This window comes from Podarcis filfolensis (genome assembly GCF_964270895.1).
Source record: "Podarcis filfolensis genome assembly, chromosome: 7".
NCBI classification, from domain to species: domain Eukaryota; kingdom Metazoa; phylum Chordata; class Lepidosauria; order Squamata; family Lacertidae; genus Podarcis; species Podarcis filfolensis.
In genome coordinates, this window is record NC_139603.1 from 83977095 (window position 1) to 84000128 (window position 23034).

Here is a 23034-nt window from a genome sequence, read left to right on the forward strand (position 1 = left end):
TTTATTTTTCCTCCTCTGCCTGCCTCCACTATTTCCACACACATTGTGTAGCAGAGGGAGACTGGTTGCCATTCCCTGCTCTCCCCTTTTTGCTATGACACCTGAAGGAGCGTCTCCACCTCCATTGTTCAGCCCGGACACTAAGGTGCAGCTCCGAGGGCCTTCTGGTGGTTCTCTCCCTGTGAGAAGTTACAGGGAACCAGGCAGAGGGCCTTCTTGGTAGTGGCGCCAGCTCTGTGGAACACCCTCCCATCAGATGTCAAAGAAATAAATACTATCTGACTTTTAGAAGACATCTGAAGCTTTAGGGAAGCTTTTAATGACTGATGTTTTAATAGAAATATATATATATTGTCCAGTAGCACCTTAGAGACCAGTTAAGTTTGTTCTTGTTATGAGCTTTCATGTGCATGCACACTTCTTCAGATACCATTTTATTTTATATATATATTTCTGCTGTGTCAGACCAACACAGTTACCTACCTGATGTTTTAATCTATTTATAATCTTTTGTTGGAAACCACCCAGAGTGTCTGGGGAAACCCAGCCGGATGGGCAGGGTATAAATAAATTATGATGATGATGATGATGATGATGATGATGAAGAGAAGAAAAAGCAATTTGCTATTGCCCTCCAACCCCAGCTTGCCAGCCAGAGGCTTTTGGTTATATATGGATTTTGCACAAACACACTGCACCTGTAACACAATTGTTATGTGTGATGATTGCATTGTAATGCATAATGCAGAATGCTACATAACACATAACGAATGACACATACAATGCAATGCATCAAATTATACACAATATCAAGCGAATCAGACCACACACACAGGAGATTGCTGAAGAACCCAGGAGGAGAAAGAGAACTTGCACATGCCATTTGAGGCACCTGCTAACTGATTTGCACAATTTAACAGGATGTAAAATTATCTGCCCCACCCTTCCTGAACAAACACAAATCTATCTGATGGTCTCTGACCAAGGTTGTGTGCTGCCTTCTGAATGGGCAACATCTCTTTTGAAAACAGAAAAGAGGTCTTGATTCAGACCCAAGAATTCTAAGAGAAGATCCCAAGCCTTATGGTGGGAAACCAGGTGGAATTGAATAAGGTAGGATATTTTGTGCAGAGAACCTTTTATGGGTGACCCATTTTCCTCTTCTTTGAGGCCACTTCCTATTCTCCCTTCCTTCACATCCTCCTCAAAGAAAACCTGTTCTCTAAAGATTTTGGCTTAACTTCTTTGTCATCATCCTAACCAAAATGAAAGCAAACCATTTCTAAATGACTTTGCTCATATTCATCTATTCCTTTCCAGATCTCCTTCTCTGTTTTTGACATTTAAGTGGTGGCTTCCTCTGAAAATTCTCTAAGTGTGACCATGGACCCAAGTAATAGCAGGATGGTCACTGATACATATGTATGTTATCTCTATCTTTCCCCTCAATGAGATCCACACTACGTGGGTATTTTGAATGGCACATCCCTTAAAGTTTGCATGTACTCTCTCTGAGCAGCTTTGCAAAGATGACTAACTGCAAGGGAAAGCTTGTTTTCTAGTAACCACCATAGTACAAGTTAATACTAAAAACAGGGTGGGGGGAGAGAAAGGGAAACTAAATTTTATTCCGAAGGAGAAATTGACATGCTATATCTATGCTATTTTTTTTTGTAAACCACTTTGAGTGTTTCTTTTTTACAATTATACATATGATTGCAACTTACACACATTTAACATCTGTGAATTGGACTTTATGTGGCTGAAGGCCAGCCAGTGTAAATTATTATTATTATTATTATTATTATTATTATTATTATTATTCTTGATTGATTGACTGATTGATTTAGACCCCACCTTTTTCGCTGGCCTGACTCAAGGTGGCTTACAGGTCAAAATACAAACCACTAAAAACACAGAAAAGGATGATAATTAAAAAAACCATTAAACACTGAAAGAATTAAAACTGTATACACATAATCTATTAAAACCGTACAAATAATTACAATGAAAGCAACACAGCACAAGCACTTTTGTTAAAAGCCGTCAGATCCCAAAAGCCCGTTGAAACAAGAAATCACACAGATGAAATGCACAGAAGGCGGAGAGCTTAAAAACTCTTTTTTTGTACAGGGTTTTCCTGGTGCAGAAACAGTTTTCAAGCTCTTTGCCTTGCAGAACATTACCCAGGGTGCTCTCACGCAAGGCCCACTCAGTGCATGGTCCTAGAAAGATAAGAATGGGGGCAGTTCCAAAGAAGTGGTTTGAGTATATGTATTTTTTTGTAGATGCACACCACCCCTGGAACACGATCATACTGCATAAACGTTGTTAAATAAATAAATAACTATTGCTGCATGGTGTCTGTTGCAGAACCACCTATTCATTTTTTCCTTCCAGTAGCACCTTAAAGACCAACTAAGTTAGTTCTTGGTATGAGCTTTCGTGTGCATGCACACTTCTTCAGAAAGCTCATACCAAGAACTAACTTAGTTGGTCTTTAAGGTGCTACTGGAAGGAAAAAAAAAATTTGTTTTGACTATGGCAGACCAACACGGCTACCTTTCTGTAACTGCACCTATTCATTTGTCTGCCTTGACTCCTCTAGTGGCTTCAAAAGATCATACCACGTGGCTGCATATGAAGTAGGTGACCAAGTCCCACCAGGCCTACATGTTCTCTGCAAGCAACCATTATTTAATGAGGAAGAATACAAAAAAAAAATCTGCAATCTGGGTGTGTACATATTCTTGGTGGCATATTCTTCCACTCCCCCAACTCTCCCCAGTTGTCTCCCACATGCTGTCCAGAAAGAAAGTGTGTAATCTTCCATCACATCTTCTCATTTGTTTCCTCTGTCAATTTCAGCTTTCCCAATTCCTCATTTGCTATTTCTTAAAATAAAAAAAATCAAATGAAGATTATTCAGCATTTTAGGGCACTTTATGCAAATTTAAGCAATGTTCTCCCCAGAGAGGCTCACCTGGTGCCTTCATTACATATCTTTAGGCAAAGGCATTTATCTTCCTTCAGGTCTTTGGCTAATTAAATAATGGTTGGCCTTTTAACCTGGGGTAGGGTATTGTTTTTGTTTGTTATGGTGGTATGTATTTTTGTGTTTTTTTTCATATTGTAAACCACCTATGATCCTCAAACAAAGGAAATTTAATTGATAAAACATAATAATAAAAAAGTTTCTGAGCACACTTGTAGCTAAGCATGTTTGCTTACTGATCAATCATATTCTTTGGCATTAGCACGCATAGCAACATGCTGTAAGAATTTTCATGGTACTTCAATCTGGGTTCAGGTGCAGTTTGCAAACTGAATCAGCCTTGTTCACCCTCACTGGGGACCCGTATTGAGGGTGCAACACTGTTTCCAACTCTCTGATTCTATGATTCCATGCTCTGCAGGAATGGAGAAGGAAGAGGGATTAGCTCAGCAACTATCTGCAGTTCAGCTTCAGCCTGGATTTTTTAAAAAATCTACAGGAATGTATGGAAAGATAGAAAAATTAATCAATTCAGAGCACGTAGACTAAGGTCATAGAATCATAGAACTGTAGAGCTGGAAGAAAACCTGAGGATAATTTAGTCCAATCCCCTGCAATGCAGGAATCTGCAGCGGTCCCATACAGGGATTGAGCCTGCAACTTTGACGTTGCCAGTATCAACCTTTAACCAGCTGAACTATCTAGGCTAATGTTGTTGTTTAGTTGTTTAGTCATGTCCGACTCTTCATGACCCTATGGACCAGAGCACACCAAGCACTCCTGTCTTCCACTGCCTCCCGCAGTTTAGTCAAACTCATGCTGGTAGCTTCGAGAACACTGTCCAACCATCTCGTCCTCTGTCATCCCCTTCTCCTTGTGCCCTCCATCTTTCCCAACATCAAGGTCTTTTCCAGGGAGTCTTCTCTTCTCATGAGGTGGCCAAAGTATTGGAGCCTCAGCTTCAGGATCTGTCCTTCCAGTGAGCACTCAGGGCTGATTTCCTTAAGAATGGAGAGGTTGGATCTTCTTGCAGTCCATGGGACTCTCAAGAGTCTCCTCCAGCACCATAATTCAAAAGCATTAATTCTTCGGCGATCAGTCTTCTTTGTGGTCCAGCTCTGACTTCCATACATCACTACTGGGAAAACCATAGCTTTAACTATATGGACCTTTGTCGGCAAGGTGATGTCTCTGCTTTTTAAGATGCTGTCTAGGTTAGTCATTGCATCAAGGCTAATAATTATCATTATTTTAAATGTGTGTTCCTGAAAATGCCACAGTAACTGGAGATGAGCCAGGAAGAATTATTTCACTTCAACAATATTTTAGGAAATTGCTATAATGGATAAGGCAAGAAAGACTAGAGTAAACAGAAAGCTTTAATTCAATCTTCATTTGCTCAGCTACATTAGCAAAAACTAATTCCACCCTTGATTCTTTACTTCCAGCAGAAATATATATACCAGAAGAAGCACAGAAACAAAGATTGAAGATGATGACCAGTTTCAACCTAACATCTTTGTCCCTTTCATACAATGAAACTACTTTTTCCAACAACAGCAACAGTAATGATGACACAAAATCGATTGTGTATTATGAATTAGAACTAAATGTTTTGTTTGTATTAATAATTATAATTTGCATTTTGGGGTGCTGGGGGACTGGAAATGTCATCTGGTTGCTTGGCTTCCGTATTAAGAGGAGTCCTTTTACCGTGTACATCCTGAACCTCGCCATTGCTGACTTTGGCTTACTCACAGTTGAATTGATTATAGAAGTAGTTTGGGCTGTAGGAGGTCTGAAGGAGAGCCTTCTGCATGTGTTCCTTGGTGATGTTTTCCAATTCATGTACAATGCCAGTCAGTTTCTGCTGACAGCTATCAGCCTTGACAGGTGTGTGTCTGTCCTGTTCCCACTTTGGTACCGATACCACCGGCTGCCATATTTGCCAACCGTTGTGTGTGCCTTAATATGGATGTTTTCTTTCCTTCTCCCTGGAATTCACTTCATTGTCTGCCTGACTTTTAAGGGAAAACAGGATCTCATAAAATACTATCAGTATACTTTTAATGGCTTCTTTTGCCTACCGCTCATGACTATCTCCACCCTGATCCTGTTTTTCAAGGTCTGCTTTAAATCACAACAACGAAAGCGGGGAAAACTACTAATGGTTATCTTGCTTACTCTGTTCTTCTTCATCTTTTTTTCTTTTCCAATGAATGCCTATTACATGATCATTTATATTTTTCATTTGCCAGCACCCTATCCCTTACCTTATTGCTACTTAAACACTGCTCTGAACAGCAGTGTGAACCCTTTGATATATTTCCTGATTGGGAGACAGAAAAGAGGCAGGCCTAGGGAGAGCATGGAAGCCAGGCTCCAGAATGTTTTCAAAGAAGAAGAAAACTCTACAAAGTAAGTGGAGACCACCTCTGTTGAAATCCGCTTATGATGACTCCAAAGAATACAGGTTTTAGCTGTATCACTCTAGTTACGATAAGTCACTATAGTTTCTACTTAGTTAGATATTTGCGTGTTCACACCCAGAAACCTCCCCCCTAAATAAATTCATGCATGACTCAAATTTTTGTTTTGTTTTTGGCAGAATTTAGGCCACAACTTTATTGATTACAGAAAGTGACTGGTTGCATAGGCTCTGGTTCAACTAGCTCCCTGCCATGCAGGGTTCCAGCATAGGTCAGCCAAGGGTGAACACCTGGATAAGCGGAAAGCTGGGAACGGGCTAACTCCGCCACCCAAATGTCCCCCTGGATTCAGGCATGGGCACAACCCCCTCTCAGGGGTTGACCAAACCATTGAGTCCATGGATTCCTTTAATGGAATACCCTTCACAGAGGGATGGCGAGAGTGTTCTCCCATCCCTATCACCTGAACCAGAGCCTTTCCGCAACCTTACAAGTTGTGATGATTTGCTACACGGCAGGCGAAACCCAAATGGCAACAGCCAATCAGCCAAGTGGGGAAAATTCCTGCCATGCCCCTGTCCCAATGGCAGATGACACACGATGGCATAGCAAAGTCAAGTGCAAAGTCCTAAAAGTAGGGAGAGGTGGGCGGGTGTTCCAATGCACGTGCCGAAAGAGGGAGCTCTGGGTCACGTGCATGGGCATAAATAGGTCCCTTGAACCATTTGGACTGCGTCCCATTGGCCAGATTGCACCCAGCTACAAGGGACCTACCAATTGGGTGTTATGGCTGACCAATCGTACTCACCCACAACACAGGGTGTCGGTTTTCCAGGTCTCACCGTAATATGTGCCCTCTTTAAGGGAGGACCTGATGTATCCCAAATCTGCTGACATTTCTTTCTTGTTCAAGGGTGGTGAGGTTTGGCTACCTACTATAGGTCCAAACATGAGAAGTTCCACATATGAAAACTTATTTATTGTATTAAGGACATTTATAGTTCACCTAATCATATACCAAAGGAGCATAGAGAGCTAAGCAACCATTGGACCATATAGCTCTGTATTGTAAAAAAAGGTAAAGGACCCCTGGATTGTTAAGTCTAATCAAAGGCAACTATAGGGTTGCGGTGCTCATATCACTTTCAGATCAAGGGAGCCAGCGTTTGTCCACAGACAGCTTTCCGGGTCATGTGGCCAGCATGACTAAACTGTTTCTGGTGCAACGGAGCACCGTGATGGAAACCAGAGTGCACGGAAACACCTCTGTTTACCTTCCCACCACAGCATTACCTATTTATCTACTTTCACTGGTGTGCTTTCAAACTGCTAGGTTGGCAGGAGCTGGGACAGAACAATGGGAGCTCACCCCATCATGGGGATTCGAACCGCCAACCTTCAGTGTATTGCATACAATGACTAGCTGGGGTGCAAACTTGAATGAAATATTGTGGGGGCCCAGGCAAGCCCCGCCCCCTAATTATCAATCACATGGTGCAGTGCACATCCACCATTTGAATGGAAATGCCCATCAACTTTGTGGGGGACCAGTACTGTGGGGGCTGAAGCCCCCATGGCCTCTTGAAGTTGGCATCTATGCTGAGTGGCAGGAGTCTTTCTCAGCCCTATCTGGAGATGCCAGGGATTTAACCTGTGTTGCTCTGCAAGCCAGGCAGATGTTCTAGCACTGAACTACATCACTTCCCCCCCACACAAAATAGAGAATACAATAATAATAATTCACCATAAAACCAAACAAAATAAAGAACATGCTATACTGGGCACATGCTCTTGTCTCTTAAATGCCAGGAAGTTTTGATCTATCAACATGACTTTGACGTATACAAATTAGATTTGAGTGTTTTCTGTGGTGAAGGCAGTTACAACAGCATTTGATACAAAACCCATGCCATGAGAAAAATAACTATGTTAAAAAACAGAGCCTTCCCAAGGAGCCTTCTGAGTCATGTCAAAATCATTTTGATTCCCTTCAAGAGAAAGCTCCCAGATGTGAACTGCACATCTGCCCCCTGACAACCTAGGGACACACAGAAACCCTTTGAGAAATCTCTTCAATCACATTTTGCACTTTATCTCCAAAGTTGCTTCTAGTTTTGCTCTTGCTGACCTTTTGGGTCCCGTTCCAAATATAATATGGCTTTTACTAGCATAGAGGTTCACATGTGACTGTCTTATAGACCGGCTCGGATCCAGATACAGGGATACAGAGTTTTACCAATGGTGGAAATGACTGGGAAGCCGTGGAAGGGAATCAGGGAGAGACAACAGAAAGTGTGAATGGCCAGAGATGTGAATAGTTGGGGCAGCCAAGTTTTGGATAAAGTAGAACAGTGAGGAAGCCCAGAGAGGAAAGTGTCACAGTAAACCATGCAGGAGATGATCATTGAGAGTTTGGACCATTTTTAAACTGAGGAGATGGAGAAGAATGGCAGGATATTTGTGCAAGGAGAAGCACCATGACTGACTAAACACAGGAAACAAAGTTCAAGGAATAATGGAATTGGGGGCGGGGAACACTGCCAATTCTTCCTCCATTTTCCACTGATGCTGCTATGCAACCAACTCAGAAAATGTCAGGAAGGGAGGGATATCTTTCCCACTTTCCAGTTTGCCCAACGGATTTTGTTATGATGATTCTTAGGTTGTAATCTTATATGTATATATGTGAGTGGGTTTGTTTTTTTAATTAATGCATTTGTATTTAACAAAAGTAATCATCTTAATAACAGGGGAGATGTATAATAGCATATTGCTTCATGAAATAAATCCAGTAGATTTAAGAATTCCAAAGTTTTAATGTTGGGAGCTGTTGATGTAAAAGATGCATGTTTACACATGTAATAAAATGCTGCCATATATCTTGAAATGGAGGACTTTTAGCCAAACTTTTCAGGGCCTTAAAGTAGTATGTAATTTTCTGAGAAGGATTAGTCTTCCATACATTTCTTATGCAAGAGCATCACAAAAATCCTGTAAAGTTTTCCAATTTTGTACAACAGATTAATAATAATAATAATAGTACATAATAATAAACAATAATAAAACTTTCAGTTACCAAGAAAAAATGTTTTAAGTTCTTTACATGCCATGCTTTTATTATCTCCATCAAACACAGAGAGAAGTGCTATCTGTGGCACCATCTGAAATTGTACCTGTACAATATATGATATCCTGGGTTTTGGGTTGTGTATCCATGATTCTGCTAAGCAGCTTAAGCATGGAAATATAAAATCAAGGCATAACTAACATCAATAAAGGGATTTATCCTGATGAAGTTACTATAGCAGTGATCTACAGGTCAGGAGAACAACGAAGACTTCTCTAGTGCCTCCTCCATGTCTCTTCTGAAAAGTGGGTTTAATTTTATTTCATGTGTGGTCAGGGCTATTTTCCCGCCAGAACTCATTGAAACTCAGTTCTGGCACCTCTCAGGTAGGCGCCATTTCCATTATAAGAGAACAAGGGAGGCATTCATGGTGAGTTCTGGCACCTTTTTGTCTAGAAAAAATAGCACTGTGTGTGGCCTCTCACTAAGAATGATCTCCACTCTTATCCTGTTCATAAAACTATCTTTGAGGTGACAACAGAAGAGGCAGCCATTCTGCTTGTACTCTGCTTCTTCCTTAACTTAGCTTGCCGGTTAATTTCGTTTTTCTTAACTGATCATTTCTTCATTCGGCTCTTACACATTTTTAGTTCTTATGCAGCTGTCTAAATATCATATTTCATCCACTGATGTGTTTCCTGTTTGGAAGAAAGAAAAGGGGTTGATCTAAGCAGAACACATAGGTCATACTCCAGATTCTTTTGAAGGAGAAGGAAGATACAGAGGAGCTAGAGTTCCAGGAGCAAAACCTGGTATGATGTCTTCAAAGTAATCAGAAACTGCATTTCTCTTCTGATTATAGTGCATGCTCCTTTCAAACAAATGTATTTACCATAAAGTGTATATGTCTGAAGTGCTTCAGAGATGTCCACTTATTTTATTTTTTCAACTGCTGAGTGATGTTTTTAGATTGTAATGCTTGCTATACTATGGTTATCCAGAGAGCAGCAAGAATGGCTATCTGGAGATCCTGTAATGTGATTCATGATGTAATGTGAATTATATGATTCATGCATGAAAGAGATTGTCTTATTATGATATTATTGTTTTAATGCAACAATTAGTTGGGATAAGAATGAGAGTTTAGAGAAAGGTAAACTTCCTGAATCGAAGAACAAAGTACTGTAAAAGCAATATTAATTGTGAAACTCAACAGAGATCCAACTTGAGTGCCATCCTGTAGACCAGTCTGTTTCTTAATTAATGATTTCAGATGTTTATATTAATATCAGTACTGCATAAATGTTTTCATCTAGATCAAACAGACTTCTCACTGAAAGCATTTGTGGTAGAGCACTATTAATAAAGCATGTTAAAAGCACCGGGTACCAGACAGGTGTCAAAGGCCAGGATAAAGAGGTGCAGGATCTGTATATGGTAAAATGTGCATAATGAAGGTACCAGATGCATCAGTGTAGGGAGGGAATATTACAACTTAGTGTGTGCAACACAGAAGTTATCTCTCCTTGCACTCAGCCCCTGAACATCTGTGGGTGGTGAAAGTAGACAGCAACAATACTTAGTCAGATGACTGGTCCATCTTGCTCAATATTGTCTATACTGACTTGCCCAGATTTTTAAAAATTGCTTTTATTAAGATTTCTTTGGGTAACAAAAATACATGCGGCACCTCTGCTTTCAGTTCATAGAGTCCTTTCTACAGATCAGTTATATTCAATGGGAGACACTAATGTTATAGACCGTATGAAGATGGGAGAGAAGAGAGGAATTGGGGGGAGAAGGGGGGTAGAAAGCTTTCATTCTTTGACATAATGTGTGTGAGGTTTCTGTGTCACCGTCATGTGGGCAGGTTCTTTTTCCATTCATTTATTAGTTTTTTGTTGGCAGTGAGAGAAGTTGTGGGGAGCCCAGAGCATGGTTGCTTGCCTTCAGTTGACTGCAGTGAGTTTTGTTAGCATGGGGGGGGAGGGGATTCCCAATATAGAACGCTACTACATCGCCAACCAAGTATGCCGCATATTCCTATAGGACTAGATGAAACAATGGGCTCACATGGAGACAGACACAATTGAAGACACTCCCATCACTGCTTGGTGTTCTCCCAGTCCTACCTGAAAATTCTAATCCGAGAATCCGTGACCAGGGAGAAGAACTGATGGAGCAGGATTGGAAAAAGTTTAAGGACTATCTACAAAAATACTGTAAAATTTCTGAGTGTCAATAGGATGTGGGAAGTGAAGGTAACAGGGTTTGTGTGACTATGGTTAAATGTGTATGAAAACAAAATTGTCAAAAAAGGATAGGGGGTCAAGAACAGAACACTATTATGTCGTAGTATATGGGTATGGACTAAAACAATGGAAAATGGAGACATAATAATTAGAATACAAATTTAATATGGTTTGAACAAGGTTTTGAATTTGCTGAATCTGATTGAAATATAGTGGAACACAAAAAAGGGGGATGTGAGGAGGTCATGACAGAGGGGTATGGAACTTTATAAATCTAAGAAAGTGAGTACTTCTTTTTTCTTTTTTTCTGCTTTTTTCTTATTTGTGATAGATATTTTTGCTTTTTCTATTTTTTCTTTTTTCTCCTTTTTGATGTATTTGTTTTTTTTTTTATATGAGCTTTATGTATGGAAACGATATACTTTGAAATGATGAATTTTTTGTTTTGTAAAACTTTAATAAATATTTATAAAAAAAAAAAAGAAAATTCTAAGACTGAACCTGGAACCTTTGCATGCTCTAAGGAACCAAGTCCATGTTATTATGGTGTGTGTGTGTTTCTGCCAACTCAAGTATATGATCACATTACATTTGACATGCAACACACTTGCGAGAGGGGAGTCTTGTGTGAAGTTCTGAATATCTCAAACCTGTCTGTTCTCATCTGTGATCAAACGATTGGTTGGAAGTAGGATGTTTGAGGCTTGAAGTCCTTCAGTCTTCTTTCATCCCAGATGTAGTGTATAGAAAATTGGGCAAGAGCATAAAGCAGCTGCTTGCAGGGATAGAATTACAGCAATGTGAGTGCGTAATCAGGAACTGGTGTTTTAACAAGGCAGCAAGAAAGCATTTGCAGTATCATTTGGAATCCTTTTAAAGCAGCATTTTCAATGGGCTGGCACTGATGCATGAGATCTTTCCTTCCTGCTTTTTTCTCCTTCTCTGTGCTGCCTCCGCCTCTCTCTCTCTTTCGTTACACTCCTCTTCAAAAGCAGCATTTGCAGAAAAGCCCTGGTTTGATTGCTTTGTCCTGATCTCTCCTTCAGTCTGTTTTGGCTTCCATCATGTCCACAGCTCAATTCTTAAGATATGTATATGTGCGAATCTGTGAATGTGGGAACATAGGAAAGCTGCTTTATACTAAGTTAAACTTATTACTCCATCTAGTTGCATGTCGAGGTCCCCAGGGCCACCCCAATAACTCACACATCACACAGAAATTTTTGTTTAAGGTTTTTGGTTGCTCAGGCATTGGTTGCGACTATCTGCCTCCCCATGGGGGACAGACTGAGCTCTTGCATGGCCCGAGCCCCCCTGACAGGGTGGACAAGCAATAGTTAGCCCCTGATTCCTTTAATGGAATCCTTTGCAGCAGCAGCATTAGAGGGGCAGGCACAGCCAGTCCATGCCCCTCAACCAACCAAACCATAAACCAATGCCTAACCACAACCTTACAAGTTGTGACGATTTGCTACGCAGTAGGAAAAACCAAATGGCCCCAGCCAATCAGCCAGATGGACAAAATTCCTACCGGGCCCCTGCCCCAAGAGCAGACGACCCCATGACAGGCATAGCAAAGTCAAAGCGAACAACCCTAAATATAGGGAAGGGGGACGGGCAATCCGATGCACGGGCGAAAAGAGGAAGCCCTAGCCTCGTGCAAGAAGTTTTAGCATTTCTGGCTGTCAATCAACAAATGGCAACATTAACTTCTTCCCAACAACAAGGGAAGCCCCAATCACATCAGTGGCCAATGATCAATTAGCCTGCCTCACAACTTTGGAGTGTCCTGGAGGCCCCCACTGCAACATGTGCTCTCCATGAAGGAGAACACGCTTTATCCTGCATCACAGGGGATTGGATTACATGGGCCTTGGGATCCATTCCTACTCTACCACTCTATGGTTCTAGTTCAGTGCTGTTAACACTGATTGACAGGAGTACTCCAGGATTTCTGGCAGCAGCCTTTTAAAGCTCTGCCTGAAGATGCAACAGATTGAAAAGCTCCATTATCGTCGCTGATTCAGTACAGAATCTGACTATTAATGCAACATGCCACTAAGCTTGAAACATCTGCAAGTACAAGCTGCAAATATCTTCTGAGACTTTGCTGTGTTACAACCAAAACAATTTCAAGCGCACACAGGGGATTGCTGATGCATCCCGGGAAAGAAAGTTAACCCTAACTTCGCCTTTTTTAAAAAAACACCAGCTAACCTCGCCCTTTTTTTTTTTTTTGAAACACCAGCTAATGGATTTGCACATTTTAACAGGATATCAATTACCTGCCCCACCCTTGCTGAACCAACATGATAGTCTATCTGATGTTCTTTGCTCAGTGCTGAGTGCTGACATCTGGATCGGCAACTTGTTTTGAAAAACGGAGAAGAAATACTGGCTCAGACCTTAGAATTCTAAGAGAGCAAACATCTGTGATTGGAATTAAGGTAGGACATTCTTCCTCTTCTTTGAAGCCACATTACATTCTCCCTTCCTCCACACCCCACCTTAAAGACAAAAGCTTTGGGCTTAACCTCTTCACCTCCATCCAGAATGTAGGGAAATTATTTCCAACTGCCTTTGCTCATATTCATCTCTTCCTTTCCAAATTGCCTTCTCTGCTGTCATCATTTAAACAGTGTGTTCCTCTGATATTTCCCCATGGATCAAAGTCACTGCAGGATGGTGACTGTCACCCTTGCAGTCCCCATGTTTTCCCCAGTGATATTGCTGCTTCTGGGTATTTTTGGATGGGACAGTCTTGAGATGGATGGGGCACTCCCATTCCAGTTCAGTTTTGTGCAGTTGATTAAGTGAAAAAAAAGAGCTGGCCTTCGGGTTACAAGTATAGAACTAGGATACTATTAAAGGGAGAAAATTCACTGCTTACAGAGGTAAAAACTGAACTTTACTAGAACCAGGATAGTATGAAATGCAAACAAGCAAAAACAACACACACATTTTTTAAGAGGGAGAAAAGAAAACTAAATTTTACTATTTGAAAGGAGACATTGACAGCAAGAGTGAAACTGTCATCTATCACTCCATGATTTCTGTTTCAGAACCTTCCATTCATTCACCTATCTTGCCTCCTTTACTGCCCTGGCTAGCCACATTCAAAGTAGGCCAGCAAGTCCAACTGGGATAGCTTCATGTCCTCTGCAATCAATGGGGTAGAAAAATGAAACAATGGAAAGTGGTAGGATAACTTTATTGTCTGTATGTGTCTTTCTGAAAATGCAACTTTAACTGGAGAGGGTGTAATAAGAAGCATTTCACCTTAGCAGTGGTTTCTCAGACTGAAGCAAGAAAGACTAGACTGAAAAAGTTTGTTCACCTTGTTAGCAAAAGGCTAACGTGACCTTTTCTCACATTTCTCCCAGCAGGAATCTCTACACCAGACAGAACACAAAAGCCAAAGTTGAACACAATGGCAAGTTTCAGCCCAACGCTCCTGTACCCTTTGGATGCTGGAGAGAAATATTATGGAGCATCCAATGCAAGTGTTTTTTCCAACAACAGCCACAGTAATGATGACCCAGAATTTTTATATAGGACAGTAACAATGTATATAGTGTGTGTATCAATTATTATAGTTTGCATTTTGGGATGCTTGGGGAATGGAACTGTCATCTGGCTGCTTGGATTCCGTATTCAGAGGACCCCCTTCACCACATACATCCTGAACCTTGCCATTGCGGACTTTGGTTTACTCGCTGTTGACTTTATTTTAGAAATACGCTATCTTCAAAACCGTAAACAGGATGAAGGCATCGTGTTTGAATTCTTCGAAGATATTTTCCAATCCATGTACAACACTGGTCAGTTTCTGCTGACGGCCATCAGCATCGACAGGTGTGTTTGTATCCTGTTCCCCATTTGGTATCGATGCCACCGGCCGCCACATTTGTCTACCATTTTGTGTGCCTTGATATGGATATTTTCTTTCATTTTCCCTGGAATTCACTTCATTCTCTTCCTGACTGCTAAGAAGGAACGCAAGTATATAAGGTGCTACCAGTATATTGTGAACGGCTTCATTTGCCTCCCACTCATGACTTTCTCCACTTTGATCCTTTTTATCAAGTTCTGCTTTAAAACACAAGGGATAAGGTGGAGAAAGCTGATCACGGTTATCCTGCTTACACTCCTCTTCTTTCTTTCTTTTTCTTTCCCAATGAATGTCTTTTACATAAGCCATTATATTTTTGAGTCGCCAACTTTGCATCGCCTACAATATGGCTACTTGTGCGTCACTCTGAACAGCAGCGTTAACCCTTTGATCTATTTCCTGGTTGGGAGACCAAAGAGAGGCAAACCTAGGAGAAGCATGAAAGTCATACTTCAGAATGTTTTCAAAGAGGAAGAAAGTCATCCAGATGAAATGGCACCCTCGGCTGAAACCAAGTTATGATGGCTCCAAAAGATTTAATCCAAAAGATGCAATCACACATTCTTAGCCCCTGTGCTCAAGATTCACCTTCTATTTCTTCAAAGAATATGGGATGATTTGCAGTGACCTACATTGAGCTTGCCTCTTCAAGATGGTTCCCACCTCCTCCCTGCAGGAATTGGGGCTATACCATGAAACCAGCTGAGAGAGGAACAGAGGAACGGGGCAGGGGATAGATTTCACCATCTACTAAGTAGAGGTGCACCTCCTTCTTTCACACATCTCCCCCTCCTATTCACCCTTTTCTTGCCCCTGCTCTCAACCTCATCCCCATGCATCCTCCTCCCTGCTTTGTTGTAAGCCCCTTAGCAACCCAATTTTCACATTCACCCCTTTCCCCTCCACCATCTTCCTCCCCCCCCCTTCCAGTCTCCATTTCACAGAGATCAACCCATTTCTGTGCCAAATGCAGAAAGAGGAAATCTGAGAGAAGCTGGAGAGAAGAAGGGGAACTCTTAGGATGCATTCCATCCTGCTCATAGAGTGCACATCCTGCTCACAGAGTGCACATAGAGGAACATAAATAAGAGGTTGAGGGCCTCTATAGCAGCATCCAGATACAGGATTTAAAAGGAAAAAAGAAACAACAGCCCATAACTGCAATACCTCAAGGACCACCTCTCCCCATATGAACCAACCGGGACCCTGAAATCATAATCAGGTCCTTCTTTGTTTGCCGCCCCCCTGAGCAGTCCAGAGAATGGCAACATGAAAACGAACCTTTTCTGTGATGGCTCCCCACTTGTGGAATCTTCTCCCCAGGAATCATCAGGTCCCCAGAGGGAGGGATCATTCTTCTTTTCCCAGACCTTTGACTAGTTAAACAATCTATGGCCTTTTAAATTGTGTATGTAGGGGGGCATCGTTTTGTGTGTCATTATCTTATGTATTTTTTGTGTTTTTATACAGTGGTACCTCGGGTTAAGTACTTAATTTGTTCCGGAGGTCCGTACTTAGTCTGAAACTGTTCTTAACCTGAAGCACCACTTTAGCTAATGGGGCCTCCTGCTGCTGCCGCACCGCCAGAGGACGGTTTTTGTTCTCATCCTGAAGCAAAGTTCTTAACCCGAGGTAATATTTCTGGGTTAGCGGAGTCTGTAACCTGAAGCGCATGTAACCTGAAGCGTATGTAATCTGAAGCGTATGTAACCTGAGGTACCACTGTACTTTAAACTACCCTGTGATACTCAGATGAAGGTTGGCAAACAAACAAACAAACAAACAAACAAACAAAGCCTTCCCCTCTCTCTTATTGCATGGCCTCCTTTGCAAGCACACCAGTATCATGTTCAACCTCTTCTTTCCTCCTTTTTTCAACTCTCCCTTGCACACAGACCTGCCCCGTTTCCATACACCCTCCTCTGTCCTATTCTGAAGCACCATTTGCATGTGCACTCACTGCTGGTATATAGTAATTTATCTTTAGGATGAATAAACTATTGAGAACAAGTCAGTCGCTTAGCTTATTCAGTTAGTGTGTTAAATGGTGTTTGATGGACGTTGTACTTATATAGGTATCTGCTTGCTAATAAAATAGCTATTCAAAATTACTGACTCCACTGTTCTGTTTTCACTGCTGGTGTCTCTTGGGGCGTTTGAGCTCCATTTAGCGTGGGAAGCTGGCAGGAAACTTTTTGAGTTGGCAGATAGGCAAGCCTTGAGCTGGACTACCTTCTCCTGCTCTGTGACTTTTAGGCATGTGAGCCGCTGCTGAGCAGCTTGGTCGAAAGGACAATGTGGGACTTGGGCAGCACACATGCCACAGAGCTGACTGCTTGGTAGCTGGTTTGTCTTGGGCCTCCTCCGCCCTCCTGTGGGCAGTTGGTTATCAGTTGCCTCCTTTTGTGCCAAGAGTGTTGCAGGTTAGGACTCCACGGTCATCTCTGTCTCAGATTTGAGCGAGTGCATCAGCCACCTGCCCTTCCCCATTAGGTCTGCTGGTGGCCATGATATTTTAGACCTACTTTGGCTATAGAGCCCAGTGGCAGCCATTTTAGAGCAGGCCTGGCTTCAGCACACTGAGCTTGCCCTCGAACATTTCACTGATGAAAATAAGAACGTTCGATTCAATAATAATAATCAGTGCTTTTTTTTCTGGGGGGACACATACCCCTAAACATTTTGTGAATCTTTGTACTTTTGTCCATTTACTGTATTTATTTTTCTTGATTTGAACTGTAAAATGGTGATTTCCTTGAATCAAAATGAGAGCACCCCTAAACATTTTTTTTAAGAAAAAAGCACTAATAATAATAATAATAATAATAATAATAATAATAATAATGCCCCACACATCTGACAGTGCAGCTTCCAACATATATAAAACATAATTAATTAATTATTATTTTTTAATACACTGCCCTTCCTATACAGGGCTTCCTTCAGAAGTCTTCTAAAGGTTGTATAGTTACTTATCTCCATGCCTTGGGGATCGCATAACTCCATGCCCTCCAATATTTATCTAATGGAAATAGGGATGTCCTAAGGAAAAGTGGGACATTCTGGGATCAAATCAGAAACTGGGACGTCATCTGTAAACCTAGGATTGTCCCTGGAAAATAGAGACACTTGGAGGGTCTGTCTGAGGGCATTGGCCTGGTGACCATTTTGAGCAGCAGACTTGGTGAAATATTATTCAGGCCATGATAAACCCATGACCTATGGCTGGTTAGGTCTTGTGGACTTTGTACTAGCACCAGACAGTAGCCTTAGCCAGTACCTGGTTTATTCTTAATAGTTGACTTTCGGGTGGTGGTTGGCACAGAACCTACTTTGGCTGGGGTAAGAAGATAGCCTTGCCATTGACCCAGCAGGGGTTTGTTTGCCCTAATAGATATGGGATTTCTTAATCATAGTCAGTTCCCTCACCTACAACTCTTCTGTGCAGGTTTACGTCTAACATTTAATGAAATGGACCTTATCCAACCCAGCCATTTGTCTCTCTGTATATATTTCAGCCTTCGACCACACTAGAATGTTTACCTTCTAAAAGAGTTAGCTTGGCAATTTGTGGTTAAAATGTTATGGCGCATTTCACAGAATCATAGAACTGTAGAGTTGAAAGGAACCCCAAAGGTCATCTGGTCAAGCCCCCTGCAATGCAGGAATCTCAGCTAATGATTGCTGCAACTCAGCATTTCTCAAATCTCAGCATTTGCCCAATATGTCTTCTTGGGGTCTGGCAAAGGGCATGACATAGAAACAGTTCACTCTAAATCCACTTCCCGCTCCCTTAGGCACATGCAAAAATTGGCTAAAGAAGAAATTGCATGTTTACTGGAGTAAAGTTCACTTGAGCTATTGATCTCGCAGTGTCCAGTACTAAAGTTCATCTGACAGTTGATTGTCCGGAATCCAAATGTCAAATTTTACTATCAGCTGTGACCCTGGAAACACTTGTAAGTATAAAGTGCATATGTCACCTGAGGTTTTTGTAAGTTATAAAGGAACACACACTCACAGGAGATTCTTGAAGTATCAGGAAGCAAAAGACAATCCGTGGCTAAGTTGGGCACCAACTAACGGATTTGCACTTGTTAACAGGATTTCCGTTATCTGCCTCAACTTGCTGAACAAACAACTCTTCCATTTGACATTCTCTGCTCAAAATGTGTGCTGACTTCTGGATGAGTATTTTATTTTGAACACAGAGAAGAAATATCAACTGATATCCTAGAGGCATCAGAGAACATCTCAAACCTTGTGAGCAAACATCTGTGGTTGGCATAAGGTAGGAAATGTTTTGTAGAGGTTCTTTTCCTGATGGCACAATTTTCTCATCTCAGAGATCACTTTCCATTCTTTTTCTCCACTCCCCTTCTCAAAGCCAGTATTTCCTCTAAAGCTTTTGGCTTGACCTCTTCATCTTTATCCTAATCAAAATAAATCTACGTGCCTTTACCCAAAATCAAATTAATTATTGTTTTAATTGTTGAGATCTGCAGGTCCAGCTTAAAAGTCTTATCGCCTTACCCAAAACTCTCCAGTCACCGTACTTGGGGTAAGGTGGTGAAGTCTTAATTTTTTTAAATGCAGGACGCTTTTGCAAATGCTGTCTATTAGAAAGTGTTTGTTGTCATTTGTCCAGCTTTTATTTCCTTTCTAACCTTTCCAAATTAATTCTTCTCCCATCCTTAAAAAAAGAAAAAGAAATCCAGAACATTTTGCATTTTTTAAATATATTTTTATTCTGTTCTCATTGCTAAGAATTATTACTATCAGCAGCAGAAGCATTAGAATTTGCTAACAACAAACAAACAACACGAAGCAGCCAGCTTGGGTAGTTTAGCCTACTGGGGTTATATAAAGGAAAAGGTAAAGAGGAGGGCAACCAAAATGGTCAAAGGCCTGGAAACGATGCCTTATGAGGAACGGCTAAGGGAGCTGGGCATGTTTAGCCTGGAGAAGAGGAGGTTAAGGGGTGATATGATAGCCATGTTCAAATATATAAAAGGATGTCACACAGAGGAGGGAGAAAGGTTGTTTTCTGCTGCTCGAGAGAAGCGGACACGGAGCAATGGATCCAAACTACAAGGAAGAAAATTCCACCTAAACATTAGGAAGAACTTCCTGACAGTAAGAGCTGTTCGACAGTGGAATTTGCTGCCAAGGAGTGTGGTGGAGTCTCCTTCTTTGGAGGTCTTTAAGCAGAGGCTTGACAACCATATGTCAGGAGTGCTCTGATGGTGTTTCCTGCTTGGCAGGGGGTTGGACTCGATGACCCTTGTGGTCTCTTCCAACTCTATGATTCTATGATTCTAAAGGTACCCCTGCCCGTACAGGCCAGTCGTGACCGACTCTGGGGTTGTGCGCCCATCTCGCTTAAGAGGCCGGGGGCCAGCGCTGCCTGAAGACACTTCCGGGTCACGTACTGGGGTTATATATATTCTTACTAATTAGTGAGCCAGCCAGCCAGCCAAAGCTTGTGGGCATATTACCCAGCCTTGAACACTATTTTTCTTTCCCCTACTCTCACTGCTTCTGCTGGCAATCTGGCCCCTTCTTGACATGGTCTCTTTGTTGACTCCAATGAACATGTTAAAGGTAAAGGGACCCCTGACCATTAGGTCCAGTCACAGAAAACTCTGGGGTTGCAGCGCTCATCTCACTTTACTGGCTGAGGGAGCCGGTGTACAGCTTCTGGGTCATGTGGCCAGCATGACTAAGCCACTTCTGGCAAACCAGAGCAGCGCACAGGTACCTATTTATCTATTTGCACTTTGACGTGCTTTCGAACTGCTAGGTTGGCAGGAGCAGGGACCAAGCAACAGGAGCTCACCCCGTTGCGGGGATTCGAACCACCAGCCTTCTGATCAGCAAGCACTAGGCGCTGTGGTTTCGACCACAGCGCCACCTGCGTCCCAATGAACGTGTTACTTTTTATCATTGCTGACCAACTGCAAAAGCTAATCCCACTTTTTTCCCATGTCTTCCAGCAGGACTATCCACACCAGACGATACACAAAAGCAAAGGTTGAGCACAATGGCCATCTTCAGCCCAACATCCCTGCCCCCTTTGAATGCTGGAGAGAAATATTATGCAGCCTTCAATGCAAGCGCTTACCCCAACAGTAGCCACAGTAATGATGATCCAGAATTTGTATACAAGACAGTAACAATGTATATAGTGTGTGTATCAATAATTATAGTTTGCATTTTGGGATGCTTGGGGAATGGAACTGTCATCTGGCTGCTTGGATTCCGTATTCAGAGGACCCCCTTCACCACGTACATCCTGAACCTCGCCGTTGCAGACTTTGGTTTACTTGCTGTGGACCTTATTCTAGAAATACGCTGGCTTCAGAATCGCAAACAGGATGAGGGTGTTGCATTTGAATTCTTTGAAGATATTTTCCAATTCATGTACAACGCGGGTCAGTTTCTGCTGATGGCCATCAGCATTGACAGGTGTGTGTCTGTACTCTTCCCAGTTTGGTATGGATGCCACCGACCACCACGTTTGTCCATTGTTTTGTGTGCCTTCATATGGGTGCTTTCTTTCTTTCTCCCTGGAACACATTTCATTCTCTACCTGGCTGTTAAAGAGTATCATGGTTCTGTAAGACTCTACCAGTACATTGAGAATGGCTTCTTTTGTCTCCCATTAATAACTGTCTCCACACTGATCCTGTTCATCAAGGTCTGCTTTAAAACACAACAGCAGAAGCGGGGCAAGCTCATTATAGTCATCCTCCTTACTCTTTTCTTCTTTATCTTTCTTTCTTTTCCACTGAATGCCTTTTACATTGGCCATTATGTTTTCCATATTCCAACTTTGCATCGATTGCAATATGGCTACTTGTGCGCCACTCTGAACAGCAGTGTTAACCCTTTGCTCTATTTTGTGTTTGGGAGACGAAAGAGAGGCGGGCATGTAAAGGGCATGAAAGCCATACTCCAAAATATTTTCAAGGAAGAAGAAAAGCAAACAGAAGAAGTGGAGACCTGTGCTTTAAGTCGCTTGTGATGGCTTTGAAAGAGTACAACTTATAGCTATACCACTCTGGTTACTATAAGTTGTTCTAGCTCCTACCAAGTAAACAAGTGTATATTTATATTCCACTGCTGAGATTAAGTTTTGATGGCTCCAAAAGATTTATAATCCTAGTTTCTTTGAAGCATACCTGTGTAATTTTGGTTTCCATTACCAGTACTTTTCTTGACCTGTATTCAGTGTGGGCTATTGATTCCAGGATGTGTTTAGAATTTCAGCAGGTGGGTGAACTAGATGAACTCAGAAGCTCTTAATTATTCTAAGTCTTGTAGTGTTATGAAGCAAAGCATGCTATACCATCAAAACCATGTCTCTGTTGTACAACTAGTTACCAGAATCATGAATGTACAAAAGCCCTTCATCTATATTTGATATACTGTAATCTTGTATGTATAATCACCCCTTGCATTGCTTTGTAAGCCACCGTTTCTAATACAAGTTTGCATCTAGCTGTAACATGTCTACACTTGTTTGCATTGCTGTTGTAAAATGCTGTCATGGACTGGGTAGGGGCAGAGAAGTGGTGGGAGGCACCAGCTGAAGAACCCCTAGGGAAGAAGACTCAGAGCCAGGGGATTGGTGGTGGGACAACGATGAGTGGTCAGAGGGAGGAGACTGGGAGGAGGAGGAGGAGGAGTTGGTGGTGTTGGAAGCTGAAGAGGTAACAGGGTTTAGTGAGCAGGAAGAGGCTGTGACAGAGAGAAGTCCAAAATCTGGGTGGGAGAAAAGGAAGGAGGAGGGAAAGGATTTGGAAATAGTCTTCTCCCCACCCTACATTCCCACTCTCGTCTCTCACACACAGAGGTGCAGGGAGAACTGTTCTAAAGCCCAGACAGTAAAATGACTGGCAGGCTAGGAGCATCAATGGTACCCCTTGGAGATTTCACCCAGGCAAAAGTCCTGGCGTAAACCTCCCCCCCCCCCCCACCAGTTATGGCTCTGCATTTGTGGAAGGCAACATCAGAGCACTATTAATCAAACACAATGAGAGCACTTTGCATAAGACTCTTTGCTTCACCCTGACTAAAAGTAAACACAGAGAACTCTGAGGTGGTGTCATGCAATTGCGGCTGGACATATCAGATGCTTTTTCTGCCCCTGCCCCCAACTCACATGCAACTGGTGCACACGAGGGGAGCAAGATTTAACCTACTTCTTCCCCAAAGCTTCTTGCCAGCAGCATTTGTTTAGCAATAGCTTTTAGGAGCCGGATAAGGAATGCCTCACCAGCATGCAAAGGCATGGGGATGCCAGGAAAGCCTCCCTACTCTCCTTCAGGATGAGGCCTGGGATAAGGGGTATGCACTTCTGCTATGCCAACCAAATATGGTATAAGTAAAGGTAA

At 42.1% G+C, this 23034-nt stretch overlaps 3 protein-coding genes across 5 annotated transcripts; all 3 read left to right on the forward strand.

The window, feature by feature from the left end:
* Positions 1 to 4490: 4490 nt before the first annotated feature.
* Positions 4491 to 5417, forward strand: LOC310766213 (mas-related G-protein coupled receptor member H-like; the record flags this gene model as incomplete). Its single annotated transcript, XM_083622291.1, has 1 exon — positions 4491 to 5417. The coding sequence occupies one exon, from the start codon at positions 4491 to 4493 to the stop codon at positions 5415 to 5417; it is 927 nt and encodes a 308-aa protein (XP_083478417.1).
* Positions 5418 to 9284: 3867 nt separating this feature from the next.
* On the forward strand, positions 9285 to 22145 carry LOC310766193 (mas-related G-protein coupled receptor member H-like). 3 transcript variants are annotated; one of them, XM_083622251.1, is made up of 3 exons: positions 9285 to 9303; positions 18740 to 18926; positions 20632 to 22145. In XM_083622251.1, exon 3 carries the CDS (start codon positions 20679 to 20681, stop codon positions 21660 to 21662), a length of 984 nt encoding a protein of 327 aa, XP_083478377.1. In that variant the 5' UTR covers positions 9285 to 9303; positions 18740 to 18926; positions 20632 to 20678; the 3' UTR covers positions 21663 to 22145. The 3 variants fall into 3 exon arrangements, with proteins under 3 accessions (XP_083478377.1, XP_083478376.1, XP_083478378.1); XM_083622250.1 differs by lacking the exon at positions 9285 to 9303 and adding an exon at positions 18518 to 18594; XM_083622252.1 differs by lacking the exon at positions 9285 to 9303 and having other exon boundaries at positions 18646 to 18926; positions 20635 to 22145.
* LOC310766196 (mas-related G-protein coupled receptor member H-like) lies at positions 13028 to 15693 on the forward strand. The gene is made up of 2 exons (XM_083622262.1): positions 13028 to 13190; positions 14130 to 15693. The coding sequence occupies exon 2, from the start codon at positions 14174 to 14176 to the stop codon at positions 15155 to 15157; it is 984 nt and encodes a 327-aa protein (XP_083478388.1). The 5' UTR covers positions 13028 to 13190; positions 14130 to 14173; the 3' UTR covers positions 15158 to 15693.
* Positions 22146 to 23034: the final 889 nt, after the last annotated feature.